This window comes from Berkeleyomyces rouxiae, assembly GCF_048999995.1.
Source record: "Berkeleyomyces rouxiae strain 22BRR77 chromosome Unknown BrBRR77_ptg000002l, whole genome shotgun sequence".
NCBI classification, from domain to species: Eukaryota; Fungi; Ascomycota; class Sordariomycetes; order Microascales; family Ceratocystidaceae; genus Berkeleyomyces; species Berkeleyomyces rouxiae.
Window position 1 is genome coordinate 2,111,921 of NW_027396492.1, and position 19,691 is coordinate 2,131,611.

At 48.1% G+C, this 19,691-nt stretch overlaps 2 protein-coding genes across 2 annotated transcripts; both read right to left on the bottom strand.

The window, feature by feature from the left end:
* Window positions 1-290: 290 nt before the first annotated feature.
* On the bottom strand, window positions 291-2,596 carry BROUX77_002131 (uncharacterized protein; the record flags this gene model as incomplete). Its single annotated transcript, XM_073746638.1, has 2 exons — window positions 291-740; window positions 797-2,596. The coding sequence occupies 2 exons, from the start codon at window positions 2,594-2,596 to the stop codon at window positions 291-293; spliced, it is 2,250 nt and encodes a 749-aa protein (XP_073607213.1).
* Window positions 2,597-4,152: 1,556 nt separating this feature from the next.
* BROUX77_002132 (uncharacterized protein) lies at window positions 4,153-5,544 on the bottom strand (the record flags this gene model as incomplete). Its single annotated transcript, XM_073746639.1, has 3 exons — window positions 4,153-5,080; window positions 5,140-5,411; window positions 5,470-5,544. The coding sequence occupies 3 exons, from the start codon at window positions 5,542-5,544 to the stop codon at window positions 4,153-4,155; spliced, it is 1,275 nt and encodes a 424-aa protein (XP_073607214.1).
* Window positions 5,545-19,691: the final 14,147 nt, after the last annotated feature.

A 19,691-nucleotide genomic window follows, 5' to 3' on the forward strand; every position in this document is an offset into this window, starting at 1 on the left:
CCTCGACACCCATCAGGGCTATAACCAAAGAAAAAAAGAAAACTAATGAAGCTCAAATTGGACCAGAGAAACCAAGAAAAACAGACGCCCCGAACCTACCACGACAATGAGATACAAAAAGAAACAGAACAAAGAAAAGAATCAATAACTATGAGAAAAAAAAAGTACGCCAGGAGAAGGACGGAAAATCAGGCATTTGATGAGTTTGCTTTCGAATTTTTTTGATCGTTTTTTCTAGTATATATATATGTGTACAGGCCTTTTGTAGTGAAGAAAAGGTAAAGAGGCATTTAGGCTGCCGGCGCACTGGGTGCCGGAGGAACGCGCGGAGGGGTCTGCGCCGAGCCTGACTGCTCACTAGAAAAGGCCTCTCCGGAGCCGGGCATGGCTCCGTCAATACCGTCCGGAGGTAGGGGCAAAGCCATGGGACCAGGGGGAAGAGGCTGACGTCCAGGGATAGACTGGCCACGAATGACCAGCTCAACCTCGCGGCGGTCCAGGGTTTCGTATTCAACGAGGGCCTGGGCCAGAAGGTCAAGCTCCTTGCGGCGCTTGGTCAAAATATCGCGGACGTTCTCGTAAGATTCATTCAGCATACGCTGAACCTCACCTTCAACTCTACTCTTGGTTTCAGATGAGAGGTTTTGGTAGTTCTCAGAGTAGTCCATGTTTCCAAGCTTTTGGGACATACCAAACTGAGACACCAGCGAAAAGGCAATCTTGGTAGCTTTTTCCAGATCCTGATTTGTGGGTTAGTATATGTATCTCAAGCACGTGGAGCCTTGGAATTACTTACACTAGAGACACCAGAAGTGACATGGTCAACACCATACCGCAGCTCTTCAGCCATCTTGCCACCCAGGGACACACGAATCATGCTAAGATAATCCGACAGAGTGTATGAATGCTTGTCCATCTCGGGCAAGAATGCCGTGTGTCCTAGAGTAGGACCACGAGGCAGAATGGTAACCTTGTACAGCTCGTTCGGCGGGTTCTCGGCAAACAGAAGAACCAAGGCGTGGCCAGCTTCGTGGTAGGCAGTCATTTCCTTTTCCTTGGCACTAATAACCATGCTGCGACGTTCAGAGCCCATGATAACACGATCTTTTGCCCACTCAAAGTCCAACATGTTGACATTCTTAGCCTTGGCACGGCTGGCATGGATAGCAGCCTGATTGACAATGTTCTCCAACTCGGCACCAGACAGACCAGAAGTACTAGAAGCCAAGGCCTGGAGGTTGACATCAGGGGCAGCCTTGATCTTTGTAGCATGATGCTTCAGGATAGCAAGACGGCCGCGGACATCAGGAAGAGGAACAGTGACATGACGATCGAAACGGCCGGGACGGGTCAGGGCCTTGTCGAGAAGTTCGGGGAAGTTGGTGGCAGCAAGGATAATCACGCCACTGTTCTGCTCAAAGCCGTCCAGCTCGGTCAAAAGCTGGTTGAGGGTCTGCTTGACGTAGGCAGCATCACGAGCATTACGACGGCCACCGATGGCATCCAACTCGTCGATGAAAACAATGGCAGGAGATTTAGACTTGGCAGCAGCAAACAGCTCACGGACACGCTTGGCACCAACACCAACATATATCTCATCAAACTCAGAGCCCGACATGTAGAAAAAGGGCACGCCAGCTTCGCCAGCAACAGCACGGGCCAGAAGAGTCTTTCCAGTACCAGGAGGACCAACCAGGAGCACACCCTTTGGCAGCTTGCCACCAAGGGTGGAGAACTTGTCAGGATTCTTCAGGAAGTCAACCAGCTCCTGGAGCTCATCCTTGGCTTCCTCGCAGCCATGAACATCTTCAAATCTGGTGGTCTGACTCTTGGGCTTAACTTCGCTTTCTGTCTTATTTCCAGGCCGACGTTTGTTCATGTCATCAAAGAGAGACACGGCGAGGCTAATGGCGACAAGACCCAGGTACGTGCTAAGTCCAAAACTGAGAAGGAACTTGACCCAGCGGAAGAGAGTAGAGCTACGAGACTCGTCAACGACAACGTAAAGAGGCCCATTCTTAGTTCCGGCACCGCTGCGAATGGAGGCCACACTACCGCCAACCGAACGAGCAGCGACACTCTGGCCAACAGCCTGAGCAGTCTCATTTATAGCATACTGACCTTCAGCAGCCCCTGTGTTCTTAATCATTCGCAACGCCCTGGCATAGGTCTCGTCTGCGGCTTCGTTGGTGGCATACAGGCCAGACTGGTATCTCTCGATGACAATAGCCGGCATATTGGCCTTCAGAAGAAGCTGGTAGAAGGCGTTTTGGGCAGTGGCACTGCCGGGGGCACGGTTGGCGGCGGCTTCGCGGGAGGCCAGCATAGAGCGGGGGATGCCTCCGGAGGCAGAAGTGAGTTTTCGGAGATGTTGGATAGGGTTAAAGGAGGCGCTAGGCGAGCGCCACGCGGGTCGTAATGAAGACAAGGCGCGGATGCTGTTTGGGAGGGTGGCGGAAGCGGAGAGTGACGCAGCGCTGGTGACGAGAGTGCGGAGAGGGAGATTGGAGTTGACAGTAGCCAGTCGCTGCATCAATGTGAGTGGCACGCCGGGCCGGAGCCGGTTCGTAGCCACAAGGGCCTGGTTGCGTATCATGATGACGGCGGTAGTCTCTTGTGACGGCAGGTTGGGGGCGGGCTGCAAGAGCACTCAGTGATAATGCGGTAGTGGTGGCGGTCGCGATGCGGCGTATTCTATGGCGGCAGCAGAAGATTAGCGATTGCAGAAAGTAAAAATGTACGACGTGACAAGTGACGCACCAGACAGAACGGCCCACAGGAAACTTACTCTGCTCAGATCCTGGGTGGTCGGAAAAATGACTAGGGACACTGGACACAGGCTCCACCGCGATGATGAAGGTTGCAGGGCCTGGAAGCTAGAGCATATAGGCACAAGAATGTACCAAGGACAACCCCGGAAGAGGGACAGCCAGCCGTAAAAGGGTGGAGGCGGGTTGCAACTGCGCGCAGGAAATGTCAGCGACTAACGGCTGCTCGTGGATAAAGAAAACAATTCTTAGGTGGCAAAAGAAAAAAAGGAGGAGAAGCTGGAGGAAAAGAATGCCGCTATAAAGCCTGTTGTTCTGCAGCCTTCCGCAGCCTTCTAAGATTGAACAGCACGGCCAGAACAAAGCCCGCTTCACGATTATAATGGTCTCCTAAAAAATATCACGTGAGGAGTCACAGGGCGCTTTTGCTAGCTGGCGACAGCTGCCACCAGCTGTCGCGAGTCAAAACAACGACTGCTCAGCTTGGCATCTCGAGGCACCACCACCAAATAGGAACCTACCACCAACAGTAGCTCTCTGTACCACCATCCACTATCAACGACACACAAGCAATACAATTTCCATACTAACCGATTAGAGAACATCTACAGTATTCATATACAAACTACACAAACAGAGATTACAGTCGGAGGCAAAAAAAAAAAAAAAAAAAGGTATGTATGATGGATGTCATGTGCATTATATCGACATGTTAAAACATGTCGATGGCTAGATAAGACAAAAGTGCAAAAAGTACAGGACTAACTCTCAATAGCATTGGGAACAATAAAATCGTATATCCTTCAGATCATCCTCCAGGGCCTCTCCAGGTCAATAAATGCAAACACAGAATGAAAAGAATACAAGAGAATATAGACGGCTAAAAGCCACAAGACCGGAAATTATTAGGGCAGAAGGAAAACAGGGTAACAGACGTAAAACCACCAAAAAGCAAAAGAAAAAAACACCCGCCATGAGCTAAAAAGCCAATAGAAAAAAAATAAAAAGGAGAAAATATGAAGATGCGGATAATGACGCAATAAATGACCGTTCAAAGCCAGCAGTCGTCAGAGAACAATATAGAAAAATGCAGCAACCGGGTGCTAATGAGAAAGAAAGGTCGGGAAAATGAAGAACCAGCAATAATGAAAGTAGTGGTACACGGATAATTCCTCTAAGAACGCCAGTGCCACCAATGCCGTATCAAATGGCTAATGGAGAAATGGAGACAGGAAAAAACGCCAAAGAACAAACAAGAAACGTGGGGTATCGTTTGGTACTGATCAAGTTCAAGCACAGATAGACAGACAAACAAACAGCAGAGAAAGCAAATACGCAAGCTAAAAAAGACATGGTGAAGAGAGTAGGGCATGTGTTTTTGCTTTCACATGTTGGCGATGCGCTCGCTGGGCATCTGTAGCGATGGATCCGTGGCGAACTCAATCTTAGGGCCCCAGGGGTCGTATACCGAAGAACCATATGCGGGAATCTGGTCGATAGGCGTCACGTCTACAGCCACAGGCTGCGAGAAGTGATACCATTGGTCGGCTTCGGACTGAGGAGTAGGGGCCTGTTGCTGCTGCTGTTGCTTGTGGAACTGCTGCTCTTGGGGAGCCACGGGCGAGTGAGGTTGAGAACCGTGCGATGGAACGGGCTGGGGTGAAGGGATAGCCTGTTGCGGGTGGTAGGTAGCCTGGTGGTGGGCAGCGTGGTCGACGGGCGACGCGCTGTGCAGGGTGTAGGTAGCCTGGGCGGGATGGTTGTAGAATCCGGAATCCTGAGGACCGGCGGAGCGGACGGGAGCGCTCATGTAACCAGTGGGAGAGCTCATAACAGTCGCCTGGGGGTAAGCCGGGATATCAAGGCGGTCGACAGGGTGGCCGCGAGGGATCTGGTACTGGGGCATAGCAGCGTTCATGGTAGCGACACCAGGGTTGGCTTGCTCAGTGACGTAGTAGGGCATGCTTGTGCTACGGTGGACCATGGGCATAGCAGTACCAGATTGGCCGGGAGTCGTATCAAACTCGCGGGGCTGCTGAGGTGCGCCGGGGGCGGTATAGGCGCTGGTGATGTTGTAGGTAGGCATCTGGGAGCCAAAGCTGGCGTAGGGTTGGGCGCGGTGAAGCATCTGGTTACCCATGGCATTGGGAATCATGCCAGAAGTAGACCACTGCATGGCGGAGTTCTTGGGAGTTGAAGGAGACTCGCCACTGTCGGACTCGGAAGTGCAGTCATCTAACATTTCGTTGGGAAGCAGGCCACGCTGGTGAGAACGGCGTTGGTGCTTGACCATTGTGGTCTTGCGGCAGAAGCTAAAACAAAGAGTCAGCAAATAAAGCAAGTGAAAGTCAATGTATTGTGCATAACATACCTCTTAAGGCAACCCTCGTGAGAGCATTTGTAAGGGCGCTTGCCAGTGTGGATGCGGCGATGACGAGCCAGAGAGGAAGAGTCAGAGAAACGCTTGCCGCAGCCAACATGCTGGCACTGATGGGGCTTCTCGCCAGTGTGAGTGCGAATATGCACAGTCAGAGCACTTCTCTGGATGAAGCTCTTTCCACAGCCGGGCGTCATGCATGAGTAGGGACGCTCGTTGGTGTGTATCCGGTAGTGGCGCTGAAGGTCTGATTTGCGGTTGAAGAACTACCCAAATGTTAGACTGATGGTTCAGTGACCAGCGAGGTCATCAAGTTTGGCTTACCTTGTTGCAGTTAGCCCAGTCGCACTGGAAGGGGCGAGCAGTGGGCTCGTTCTCGACAAGCTCCATAAGTTCCATTTTGATAGTGATTGGGGGAGGAAAGAGTAAAAGATGTAATGAGATGTGGGGTGACTAAAGCGAGACCCAAATGTTTGGCTCAGGTGCGGTATCAGGTAATGCTGTGGCTATAGGCCTTGATGTGCGTATACAGACACAGATAGAGAGCAGGAATGGATAATTGGATGTATGCCAATGGAGTGGAGAAGGATGGAGTCGAAGGGAAGTAAACTAGATATATACAAATTATATCTGAAAATGACTGTAGAGGAGTGTGTATGAACAGGTGAGCACAGGTAGGTATTGATGTTAAAAGAGAGACTAATGAAATGTCTTGATGAGAAATGAATAGTTCAACTAGATCATGGACTGAGAACAGAAAAAAAAGAAGAAGCGGATGCTCTAGATATATAGAAACAGAGAGAGGTGATGGTGGTGAGGCTGGGCTAACAAGAAACTCTTTCCTGGGTCGAGACAGGAAGTCTTGAGGTATAAGTATATGGGATGGGTGGTGCTCTTCTCTTGCTCGCTTTCCTCTGCAACGAATATGCCCCTCTTCCACACACACACACACACACACGCCCACTTCTTCTACTTACATGGAAGTTGGCTATCGCACGGGGGGGTGTGCCATTAATTTGATCCTTTGGAAATACCTCTTATTTCTTTTATCACTCGAGCAGCTGCTACAAGGAAGTATGGCTGGATACACATACCGACATGGCAAGGTATAATATATGGACAAGGATATAACTACCTAGCCCGCTTAATTGTCTGCATTTTATCTTTCCTTTTCACTTCTTGATCGCTTAATATACTTTTTTTCCCATGTGCAGTATTGGACATTCCCATAAAACCGGCCGTTGGGGTGAATCGAGGTGTATGCATGTACATACATACATACCCAGATACAAGGGCGGCGTAGGGCTAAAAACCATATGTAAGTAAGCATGTAACTACGTATGTATGTACATACATACATGGATCTTGAATCGATACTCACGAGAACTTGTGAGGGCAAGCAAGGCGAAAGTGAGAGGCAATTCCAATACCAGGATGGATGGCTGAGCCTATAGATTGTTCTTGCTCTACAGTTTTATTCTCCTCTTCTCAACACAGCCAGGCCAAGAACATCAAGTCTCCTTCTCTTCTTACGCGAGAAAAAGTGGCCACGATGTTGAAAACGTGTTGCCCACAACAGAGACTAGGATGACTAGGTGTGTTGTTGTAATTCATGTCCATCATGTTGTCCCCTCCATATAACCCTCAGTTGGTAGATAAATGGCGCCAGCATCGAAGTGCTTAAGCCGCTAAATCCCATCCCATGTCCTTTTTTGATACCGAACAGAATCAAATGTTGAAAACGGAACTGGGAGACTCCAAGTCGATAATATAGCTCGACCCTTACTTTGAGATGAAGCAGCGAATCCATTAGCGCATCATACTTAGCTACTAAATATCATCAGCTGGTTCACATAGGACAGCCGCCCTCCGGATAGCGGCAAGTTCTCGAGTCTAGGACTCGAGCTCATAGGGAAAGTGCTCGAGTTCTCTCGGAAACAGAAATATTGGGGAGTGAATCGGCACATCCGTGATAGCCTTGCCATTGTATACGTTTTACCTTGAGGGTACGTGCATTTTGCTGTGTAGACACCTAGAACTCAATATCTAGACAGAAACACAAGAAAATCAGAGTCACGCAAAGCTCAGGAAGGAATGGAAAGCAAAGTACGAAACAATAGGGAAATGAGTAGAAGATATCATCAAACCAAATAGTACGCTTCCGATACAGTGTCTAACTATTGCAAGTGGAGCTTCTTGAAGACAATATTTTTGTTGTAGGTCTTGTTTCCTGCCAAGTCGTCCTTTCTTCTGTCCTTCGACTTGCTGCCACTAAAGTAGTTTATACCGTCTATCCAGCTCGTTTCGTCGCATCTCCAGTGTCTCTGATACGTGGGATTTGGATTGAAGAAATATAGCGACAAGCTGAAGGGACAGAGGCAATAAAGAAGCGCGGGAAAGTATAGTTCTCATCTTCCTACTCTTCCTCTTTTCCCATCTCCATCCCCCCTCAAATGAACATCAGTGTCTACATAGCTTCAAAACAACACTAAGTCTCCTAGTGCCGGATCTTGGAAGATGAATTCACTGACCTCGACTCGTTTTTCAGCCCAGCCCGGCTGGGCTCTCCGGTCGAATCGTCACGAAGAAGAAAAGAAGAAAACCAACCCAGAAAAGCACTGGCTTCATACTCTCTCCCTTGTCCCCTAGTACATATTAGGCCTAGCCAGGTGTTTCTAGGGCCTTGACTTTCTGCAACTTTTGTAGCAATACTAACTGAGTCCACAAGCAATAATTCTGTATTGCCTACGATGCTAACTGAACGCAAATTGCCCTCTTCCTTACTCAACCATTTTGTCCTAACCAAACCAGCTGCTCCGTGTTTACCTCCAAGTGCACCATTTTGCGCAAAGCCGTGCGGCCCTAAGTCTGTTCTGCAGAGTCTGTTCTACTTTTGCTCGGCTGTCTCTAGTTCTTGTCTTTCTCGTCGCCTTTCCAACTTTGTTGTAGTTATAGACTTTCTTTGTTCCTTTCTTCTTGTGTTTAGAAACCAAGTGCTCATGCGTTCCAGCTGAACGCTTTGGCTTCTACAAATACTAATGAACTCTGTAGGCTTTTTCTAGCAGATTGATACATAATCAAAAAGCAGGCCTGACTGGGCTGGACACTTGCGGCAGTTGGTTTGCCGTGAAGCGGAGAACAGACACGAACAAACAAGGCATAGTTTTTTTTCTCCTAGTCAAACCTTCATAGCCCAAATTTTGTTTACTATTCGTGTATACGTGCAATTGAAAAAAACAGTAGCTAGCATCGAAAAGATGGTGGGGTGGAGAACTATTGAGAATCGTCATGTCAACCCTACGACAGCACCAAAATCTTCAAGTGAAGATGAATAAAAGCCCAAGACCATGGGTGTGTTCGATAGCTAGGACTAGGACGTCGTCCGTTATCGTAATTGGCCCTGTGTTGTCACACCATACTTTTTCGGCTTCAAGGTGGTGACAGCCCTATGTCTCAAAAGAAAAAAGCATGATGATTGCCGTCGTACATACATATGGATACATACATACATTACATATGCACAACAGTTACCGGGCTGCGCGTTGGCTAGGCGCATCAGTCCTCGCACAAGCAACCTCTGCAGTTTCTTCTTCTACTTGACGATTCTCCTTTTGCATGAACCTGTCTCATTATGTTTCTTCTCCCTTACTTGGCCGCTTGCCGGGAAAAGGTCTTCGATTAGGCTTCTGCTAACAGAGTAGCAGTCTATTCTCCCAAACGAAATTAAGTAGCCCATACTTGATATTACGCATGAAGTCTGCAGTATTTCTCCGTGAGGGTTTGTACACGCAGAATTACAGTAGCCTTTTTTAGTTCCCACTTAACTTGGACGATTCGGATAATAAAGAGCCTGCGAAATGGCCGGCCCAACCGTAATCAATCAAGACTACATGCAAGTAGAAGTGAGGTCTGAGAGCTATGAACAAAAAACATATGAAAAAGGGCACTGCTTTCGATGTTTCCCCTTGCATAGCGCGCAATCTACGAATGCCGCTCGCTAGAACACGATAAACCAATAGAAGCGATACAGAAGGAAAGGCGTGGGAGAGGGACAGGGCAGAACTGAGAGATGACGGTAATGGCGATGTCAATGTGCTGATTAAAAGTCTTTTTCTTTTTCTTTTTTTATTCTCTCATCTTAAGCATCTGCACGTTGGGACTTCTTCTGTAGTCAGATGACGACGTTGTGATCTGTCGTCGCTCTGAATAAAAAAAAGTCCCCAAGCCCGGTAGTAGGAGTGCACATCCACCATCTAATCACGACCCGCATTGCACTACATACTTGCAGAAGCCGCGACTGATAGTTCTCACGTCTTGCACTTGTTGTTCTCCGGGGAAGCTACAAGTTTATCACAAAGATGCATCAGAAGAATTACCGACCTTTGTTTTTTTTTTTGCCTTCTGCTGTCTCACACTCTCAATTGCATCCACAAAGACACGCCATCAATACTAGCAAAAGGTGATTTCTTCTGCGCTATATCAGTATTGCTAGCACCTGCTTGGCATTCAAGAGACGCCGTATATATCTGCCTTGTTGGGACAGAGAGGAAATCATCTCCGTGCAAAGCAATTAGTGAGTTGGAGGTGGATTGCGATGGATTCGTGGCGGTTGAACTATCGACGGGAAGTTTGTTCACGGGTATAAAGCAAAACAAGATGGTTCAAGTGAGTCCGGGGTCTTGGCATAATGAAGCTCCCGATCGAGAAAACAAAAACGCTAGCAAGTTGATGATGACCTCTATAGCTATGGTGTATTCAGACGGCGATTTGTCCCAAGAAAGCCAAGGTAAGGCGACAGATACCCTGAATGAATAATATGTAGTGAGTCCTTGTATATAATACAAATACACATGCTTCCTTTCCCTCCACAACTGGCTCAATCAGGCCCAGATAGGCCAGAAAAATGCCATGCACTATAGCACGCAAGAGGTATATTATAGACAAAAGCTTGCCCTAACGAGTCAACGATATTGACTACTTGCATAGAACTGGTTAGTCTCCAAATAATCTCTCACTTTGCCATGTACTAACTAGCATGTAGCCTCTATCTGGTCTGTATACTTACATATACATATGCTTCTGTAGGTCTTGTGAAGACGACAATCTGCTCCTGCGAATTGGAGACTCGGCCGAACTTGGTTCAGGGCGAGATAGTGCCATACCGCCACCGCCCACATATCTATGTACTCGCAAGCTATACATCGACTTGTCTTGTTTGTTTTCTGTCTGCTGCATATCAGACCGCTGGTCTGAAAAAGCGGAGTGTATGTCATTATCTCGATAAATGAATCTAGCAGAATAGCTGCTAGGGACATAAAACACACATTTTATACAAAAGTCATGAACACCACATCTGCTACTTGTTCACTGGGTTCGCGTTTGGCACAAGATGAAGCTAAAGAATAGTGAACGCCTCCTAAGCCATCTATGCACATTCCTATTTCATTTCGTATCCAGGAACATAATAAAACTGGGAATTATCTCCTCCTTTGCCACCCAGGCTTTATTTGCTAGTACATAATCCTTCAATCACAAATATTATGCTGGCCCCCTTTGTTTTTAGGCCTGATTATTGCGTTTGACAAGGCCTAGTAGGCTATGTTATGGATGAATTGTGGCTTATACATTGAATTGAGCACAGGGTATACAAGAGCTATGACCTAGTGTTCTCCCCTCTGATGGACTCGACATCCTGTAATAAAGGCGAATAATGGCTGTTATGTGACGTACAGGATCGGAGGCTTCAAGCACAAAAGTTGAACCACAATAAGTTAACCAAGTCAACACTCTCGCCTGTATGGATCGTGTTCCTGGGACTTGCATCTTTTCTAAGCCAATACGACAGGCCCTGTGTATGTACATACATACATAAATTCTCGGCATAATTTGACCCAGCGCAAGTATAGTCTGGCGCATTTGGGGGGATTATAATTCAAAGGCTTCACGGCGTGGCTGTCTGGCTGCAAGTGCTAGCACAGATCTCTTTTCCTTTGTGTATAAACACAGGAATCGGCTACTATATCACGACGTGCACATAGGCCCGGCATAAAAACGACAACGTTTTTTGTCTGCATGTGCATTGATTTACTGGGAGGTGACTTGACAAGGAACAGAAAAACTCAGTGAGCCCGTGAGCCCGCGTGCTAGACAATGTGCGGAGGAAGACAAAGAACATCAAAGTCTTGTGAAGGAAGGGAAAGAAAAAAGAAAGCATAAAGCACGAGCACAAAAAAGGACAACGCCCGAGCGCGCCGTTCTTAATTGAGTCTTACTTTTCTCATTCCCCTTCACTGGAGGGATCAATTCGGCCTATTTAGTACCAGGTCCGCTCAGATATGCAAGCACAAACACAACTGCACGCGATTGCAGGAGAACGGTAAAAGAAAAACGTCCAACCTGAGCAATGGCTATCCCAAAAGTCTCTGGTAGGGTTACATTGCGATTCTTCTGTTGCAGGTTAACTATAAACAAAACTTGTGTACTGATCAGGTAAGATCTGTCCCTAGATCCAATGTAGTTACTCCTCTAACAACGAGAAAGAGGCATACGAAGAAATGTAGACGTAGATTGGTCTGGGCCGGCTGTCGAAGCTGTGATCTTACAACACTCTGTTATATACCGTTGGTTACGTATGGATGTATGTAAACACATGTATATTCGCCGTCTCCAAAGCGAGGCCTCTGTCCCTCACGCTGGCTGCTATAGCAATCAGGTATACCCTATGATCCCTGTTTCCTTGCAGTTTCGTCGCAGCCCCTCCCATAGTTTGGCCTGGTATAGTTCATCCAGCCCCGCATGGCACATGTATGGAGACAGCTCACACAATAGATAACGCAATGCATACGAACAATGTCTGCAGTGCGTCTGCACATGCGCCTCTTGTGACAAAGCTGGCGTGCAGCCCTTAAACTGCTTCCATTGGTTTTTCCGGGGCTGCGTGTCTCATGATGGCCATCCAAATAGAACACCCTCCCCATACAGTGCATTGTATGAAACAGGATTTTCCGGCTCATCTTGTGCGTCTTCTGCTGGCTTTCGGTGCGTTCGGACCACGACAGGAAACATTCGGCAAGGCATGCCGAGAATGGACGTAGAGAAATATGAGACTTCCTTGAATTTTGTACAGACAGTGTTTTAATCACACCCATTCTGCTTGGCCACATCCTTGTAAGGCTAAGCAAACCTGCATCCTCAGAGCCAGACTTTCTCTTTGGTTAGCCTGCGGGCGCCAGAGCAGCATTTGTTTTGGACACTATCAAGACGCGTCTTTGCTATTGTATACCCACCACATATTAGCTGTTGGCCGTTATCCAGCCACTCAATGCTGTGCATCGGCCAATCATAAGACGATGTCTTTCAACATGGGCCAAAATTTACACCGCCTTGCACTCTTTATCAGTGGCAGCTATTTCGGCTAGGAGGGCTAGCCTCAGGGCTCAGGGTTTCCCTGGCTTGTCAAGACACGCTGGGGATATGTGTGGTGTGGTTACTGTGAAGAAACCAGAAGCAGTGGGCACGTCATTGTTAAGTAGGGCAGGTCGGTGTGAAGCTCGAGCCAAAATGGCGAAGGTAAAAAGAGCTACGGTCTGAGCATATGGCGAAGCTTTGCCAAACATTAATGGCAGCCATGGCGCATCTGAAAAGCTCAATACAGAAATGCACCGAAGTCATAAAGTTGAAACGTAATCATTGGTTTTGTTATCTAGCTCTACAATAAAGTTCTTGTCTCTAACAAGTTTCTCAATATGTTTGCCTTTTTGCAACATGAAACCAGCATTGGATTCAGTTGGCTATGCTCCGTGAACATTTGCCTCCACTACTATAGTCCCTTGACCTATTCAAGCAGGGGAGTCCAGTGTTTAGCAAGAGTGCTCTTTTCCTGGAACCTCTGCTCGTTCAATAGAGAAGGGTAATAGACCTGTTTTCTCACTTACAAAAGGAGACTGAAGATCAGATACACTAGAAGATCAACATTAAACCTTGTCTATAGGGGGAAGAACGCTTCAACAGCGCTCTTGTTGAGATGCTTCTAAAAAACATTATAGATAAACTCGTCAGTCTTCATCTGATACAAAAGTCCACACCACACATGTTGGCAAGGGAACTTGGGCTGTGGTTTTGCACCCCCACCCTACCCACATCGTCTACTTGCACTTGACCGCCTTATATGGTGGCTCACCTTTGATAAATGGCCATTATTCTCCCCTCACCTCTCTGAGAACATATCGAGTTTCGGTACGGAGAATATTATTGAATTACATGATCTGGGACTAGGAAAAAAACGGATGAGGACAAGTAGCAAAAGAAAAATGTAGAAAAAAAACAAGAAACATGCAAACTTTGGTACACGATATCGAATGTATCCAAGAATAGGTCTTCTAAAACGTGTCGGAAATTGCCTATGGTCGAAGACTCGTTGTTGTCTCATTAGTGCTTCCAAGACTTCAAGATTTGTTCTACAATCGTTCTTTTCACATTCTGTTGTTTTCTCCTTGACCTTCTTGGCCTGTTATGGCTGAGACATGGAATGTTTGGAAGTCTTGGCAGCCGTTTTCGCCATACTTTTCCATCGTGGTCTTGATAGCAGGAAAAGGGCGGGCTCTTGCTTTGGTGGACAAGTTTCAAGGCGTGGGGAATTCTTCAATTATTCTCCTGGGATCCTGTAATTTCGTTGTCTTGACTGGAACAGAAGAAAGCCACAAATGCTGCTTGCTTGAAACATAATGAAAGTGTGCTAAGGATTGGGTTAGTGATTTTTGTGCCCACGAGCAAGATTTATAGAACGAATAACTGGTTAGGCAAGTTCTGTCTTGGCTAAAAGAAAGGAAGGCACCTTGTCATGACAACGAGAAGGAGCTCGAGTCTGATCGAGTCCGGTCGAGTCTAGTCGAGTCCTTGCCAGCTGTTGCCCGATCTGGTCGGCTGTTGCCACCCGAATGACGAAGCAAGCCGGCAACACGGCTAGATACAAAGACGTAATGATTGCCAGAAAACATGTACCAGTGCACCATGAAACATTACCGAGATGTACATGCCGTCCAAGAGGTCCTACAGGCCTTTTTACCTTTTCTCTAACTTGTTGCTGCAGTGGAGAACCCTGGCTGTGTGCAAGTACCAGAAGGTCACGCTTGCGACAAGTGCAAACATATTGATCAAGCAAGACTCGTCAAGGGTAGAGACACAAGGGCCCTGATCGAGCGACCGTTCCTTGTCAGTGTTCTGTGTGCTCGAGGCTTATTACGTGGGCTAGAGACAACTATAGACAAGGGCCAAGGGGCGATTATCGAACGATAATGCTCGCCTAGAACTTGGGTAGACCGCAGGTATGAGGCGTGGTAGCTGGCACAACCCCACAAACTCGACATGGCAACTCAGCAACTGACATGGGACACGGCTGGTCAAGAAACACACGGACAGCCCATGTTTTTGATCATGGAACCAGGCTCTGTCGCCCACGAGGAGGGCCTGCATACTGTAGAATAGAGAAGCCTTGAGGGTCCTGGATATATTGCGATTGTCGCCGACATGGCCGTTGCGGTCCATAAAAAGCAACGCAGGGGGGAAGACATGTGTGGCCGGGCGAGAAAACAACCACCTTGCCGTCTGGAACGATGGTCACTCAGCGTTACTGATTTTGCTCCTACTCGGAACTTACATGGTGTTGTTATCCGAGCCAGCGGCCGTGTAGGGACCGTTCTTGGCAGGTCTGGTACAATTACACATAGACCAGAAGGCATACATACCACTGATAAGATCGTTCATCATTGCTTGCGCTTGCACACAAGCTTGTTAGGTGTGGTGCGGCCAAAATGACATCTAAACTCGCAGATGCTAAATTCTGCTTGCCACAAAACTCCCCCTTTCCTCGTGGTACATAGTTAGCGCCGTTAAGTCCGCAGTAATCTCATCTAGTCTAGGCCCTGCGATTGTCTTTTACGGCTAACACTGCGTGCTATATAGCACAGATTTACAAGTCCTACACCTTGGACAAGGCGTAAGCGGGCGCCCAATCCAGGTCTCTGGGTAAGCGCAAGCCCTGTAATTGGACAAGAGTGCAAACCCTTGGCCTTTAAGAACATAGTGTTGTTGTTGCTCCATACTAGTAGGTTTCACGCCATCAACTAACTAGAACATAGACAGCACCCCTGATGCAAGAGGCTGGCCACAAGACAAAGACGAGGAGGATCCCAGGTAGCGTATGTACTGGTGCAGACAAGCATAGTGGCCTTCTTCTCTTCTTTGGACCCGTTTTATCGGTTCCTACGGAGTGTGGGACGCAGGGAATGCTGCTGTGAGCCTGGCTGATGTGGGAATCACTGGGACTAGGCTTGGTACTGATCTGACTAGGATGGGCATATAAAAAAGAAAAGAAAAAAAAAAAAGGGAAAAAGAAGAACAGGCTATGCGGTACATGGGGCCAGCATACACACCAATCCAAGCATATCTGTGCCATAGGCGAGAGGCCAAGCAACAAGGAACCAATGGCGCCTTCGCCAGTATGTGCGTGATACCTAGCCTCGGGGCCTGGCAAGTGGACTTGTTAGTCAACCAGCTGCATGGGGAAGGAGACCCTGAAAAGTAACACTGCGCTAAGCCAAAAACAGACGACCGACGGAGGACATGGTGGGGAGCGGGCTGCGTGCAGGCCGGGCCAACAAAAGAAAACTAGGCTTTGCTCTCAAGGTCACTGTTTGTTAGCCGTGAAACACAATTCTTCATGGCCGCCGCCCTTTATCTTCCGCCACCGGTATCAGGCAATTTTCCTTGCTCAAATACATGGCGCGTGCTGTGCCTCCCGCGACTTGAACCGCCATCACGCCAGAACGAGAGCGTGCTTAAACTGAACAAGTAGTACATGTCCTACGAGCATGTGCGAGGGCAGATCTGGTCTAGACGGCTCTGTACTGGTAATGTTTTATGAGATCTGCCGCGTTGGGGTTCCTGCAATGCGCCGATCTATCCGTGGTTCTACTAGATGTATACTGAATTACTGAAAATCTAGGCCGACTGCCTCAAGGAAGACAAAGGGTCATTTTTTGGTAGTTAGTTAGTAGCAAAAGAGGTCTTTTTGTTGTCTCTGCTTGGCAAGTTAAGAATCGGGAGAACATTTGGCTTGTACTGATTTGGTTTGGCCACCCACTCCGCTCTACAGAAACCCCTCCCCCCCCCTTCCCCCGTTGTTTTCATCCCCTGCTTGGAAATGGTGCTAAATACGGATAGCATAGCAAGCTCCCCCCCCCCAGTGACAGCACTTGTGGCGGGCTCTCCAAGGCCCCTGGCACTTACCCAAGCCCTCTCCACGAGACCACGGGCTGACTCGCTTCCCTGCACGCCGCTCTGCTTTCTCTTCACCTCTGTGCACTGTGGTGCTTCGATTCTTGCCAGGCACGCACATACTGACTATACCGAAAGGAATCAAGCAAGAGAATCTCCGGCTTCATAGTAAGCCGCACTGCCTACCGGCTATCTGTGGAAGGATGTACCCGCGCGGGCTTGTAGAAGCTTCGCATCTGCTCAATAATTATGTCCTAATTTTTGCTTGCCTTTTTGATTCTAGCTTAGCCTTGATTTGACCTTGTTTATGGTGTTTCCCGGCGGCGCTGGTGCTGCGGAAGTTTTCTGTATAGATATAGAGACGTATAGGAGTATACTGACCATAGCTATCATCATTATCATTATCGTCATCACAAAAATGCGGTATCATAAAACATTTTTGTGTAGTTACATGTATATTGCCCACTTCCCTGACACCAAAGGGACTAGCGAAGGAAGTTCCGGCCACCTATACATGGGCTAATAGCGGCAGACGGGACTGTTGCATGCCGGTAGTTTGATTTGCGGAGACTGAACATGTCAAGAAGAATGCTCCCCGAGCCACCAACCAGAGGTTCGTGTTTCTACATGTGGGCTCCGTCAACAGTTGATTTGTAGTGCAGTCGCGGCACGACTTTGACAATCTCTTGATAGAGAATGGTGTTTGAAACGGTGTCAAAGGCTCAGACTGTGATGGGCCGCTTACAACCCTTCATGCCTTCTGCCACAGACACAGCACCAAAGCCGCACGGCACCGTCAATGCTGTCTGCGACATTGACATGTTGACTGTTGACGTGCATGGCGCTGTGGTTTTCTTGGTCTTTGCGTCCTGTTCTCTTCTTATCTCTGCCGTCCTCCTGGAAATCCGACGAACCTGCAGCCGGTCTGATAAGCTCTTGTATGTACATCAAACACGGGCAACAAGACATTCCGTGGTCAAGTCCCAGGGCATGAGTTGCATCACCGTTCCCCCTTCTCAGGTAATGGGTATTTCTGGCGTCTAGTCAATCAGATTTTTGAGGCTGCCGGTATCCGGAACACCGGGTAATGCTTTTTCTGTGCGAGACCGGCAGACCCATCCCCATGTTTTCGGGTGACCTGCAGAACCGAGCTCGTGGAAAAGGGAGTCTGATCTGTAGTGCTATCACACCAAGACGGAAAGAAAAGAAAAGAAAAAAAGGGTTTCATTTCTTCGAGGGTTCGTCACAAACAACACCCCGTATGACATGATGCGAGCAGTACTGGGAGAACTACTTGCAGAGTAGGGTAGGCCTACCTGAAATCAAGGAGACCACTGACCACGCTCGCGCTAAGCCTGCGACCAGACCTAAACAGGAATAGTCGCGGCCGACATCCTAAGTGCTGCCCAGAATGGTAGCAACAGCCAGTGTTTCAATTTTGTGTTGTTGTTATATGTGACGGCCACTATAGACGTCTCAACTTGTTGCATGGCTTGGATTTCTTGGAAACCCCTCCCTAGATTTTTTGGCCTGCTTTTTCAGCGCGGGAGCTTTTAGCACAAGCCAACAAAGGAATATTTTACGTCCTATCTTACGGCGCAGTCAAGCCAAGACAAAGTGTGAGTCCAAAGTCAACCGAACGTCGGCCGCGAACACTGGCATGCGTAAAGTATTCACATCGCTTTCTGGATGTTCTCTGCTGGAGGTAGGGGAATATCTCTTTGCTGTGATTTTGTTTCTTCCACCTGTGCAAAAAAGAGAACATGGCAGAGCTACAGTTAGTTACTTGTAGTTAACTATCTACAACTAGCCGTATGTATACGCGTGAACATCAGTACTAACCCCCATTGTATAGAGTCCAGTCCATACAGGCAAAAATGGCTTTCCACCAAGAGCCTGTATGGTCCTTGTCGACGACGAGGAACAATATTTCTGTGCAAGCAAGCTCTATCGGTCTCTCCCACAGGGAGCAGCCTCGCACCTGAGGCCTTTTTCCTGCCACCCTCTCGCCTTCTCTCAACAATGAATACAGTTTCCCGGTTCTCCAGTCCAGGAGTCTTTCAAAAGTCCTTTATTATGCACAACATCCACATGACGACATCTTATTGTACCGTTGTCAACCTTAGCTCACCAAAACTCAAATCTACGCCCGCTGTCATCTTAAGCCCGCTCCTCTTGCGCTTCCTTCTATCTCCTCCTCCGTTATGTGGACGACCCACTCCCCTCTGGCTCTGATACGAGGACCCAGTGAAACTTTTCAGGGTATATCTGCCGAGTTCCTGGTCTGGCCAAACAGGGTCTGGCCACCAAGCTCACAATTGTGGCTATTGTGCTGAAGGAGTCTTTCATCTCCCTTCATAATGCACCACTCTTTCGCCTCTTCCTGCCTCCCACTCCCAGCCTTAGAAGGCCAAGAGGAATGGCTGTGTATGATTATGTGTGCACTACAGACTATATCGGCTTAAAGGATTTGAGGAGCAGAAGGAAGCATGGCAATCATAATTCATTAAGGACTACAAGGCAATATTGAAGGCGGCCTCTTGTCTTGACTTCATGCACTGGCAGTCAGTTGCTAGTGTTGAGAATCGGCTTGAGAACAGAGGCCGTTCAGGGGGGGGGGAGATGGAGAGAGCCTGGCCGTATTTTCCCGGTAGTCCGTAGTTGTTCCTGTTTCTGCTTCTGCTTCTGCTTCGGCTACTATCCATTGCCTATGCACAAAACAACTGCTGTATATATACCTGTCCATACACACATGTCAAGGCTGCTTTGTGCATCCGCTATGCATTGTTTGTGCGCCGGAGAAATGTTGCCTTATGCGGCACAGGCATAGTTCTCAAGCTTGGACTTTGTTTTTATGCTCTATTCTTGTATGGAACAGAGGGGTGCTTATGGTGGTAACCCTAACGTCTGTGCTCTCGCCACATTCCGAGAAGTGCCTTGGACTTGGGGCACTAGCATGGGATGAAAACCCGCAACAAGAGAAGAGGACTGTTCCTTCGTTAGTTAGTTATCTAAACATTCAGACAAGGTATACTAGCCTTGTCCTGGGATTGACTCCATCTATGTACATAGCTCTCCAGTCTCCTCATGGCAGACCTAGATAAACTCATGGGTTCCATGCCATTAGCAACTATGCCATACAAACCTGACTACAGACTACAAGGATGGTCCAGCACTACGGCCGGCCGGCCGGCCGGCCTTTTCCTTGGATCTAGTTGGACAGAAGAAGAACCCTTGAGGCCCATAGAGACCGGCCATATCCCTCTATCTTG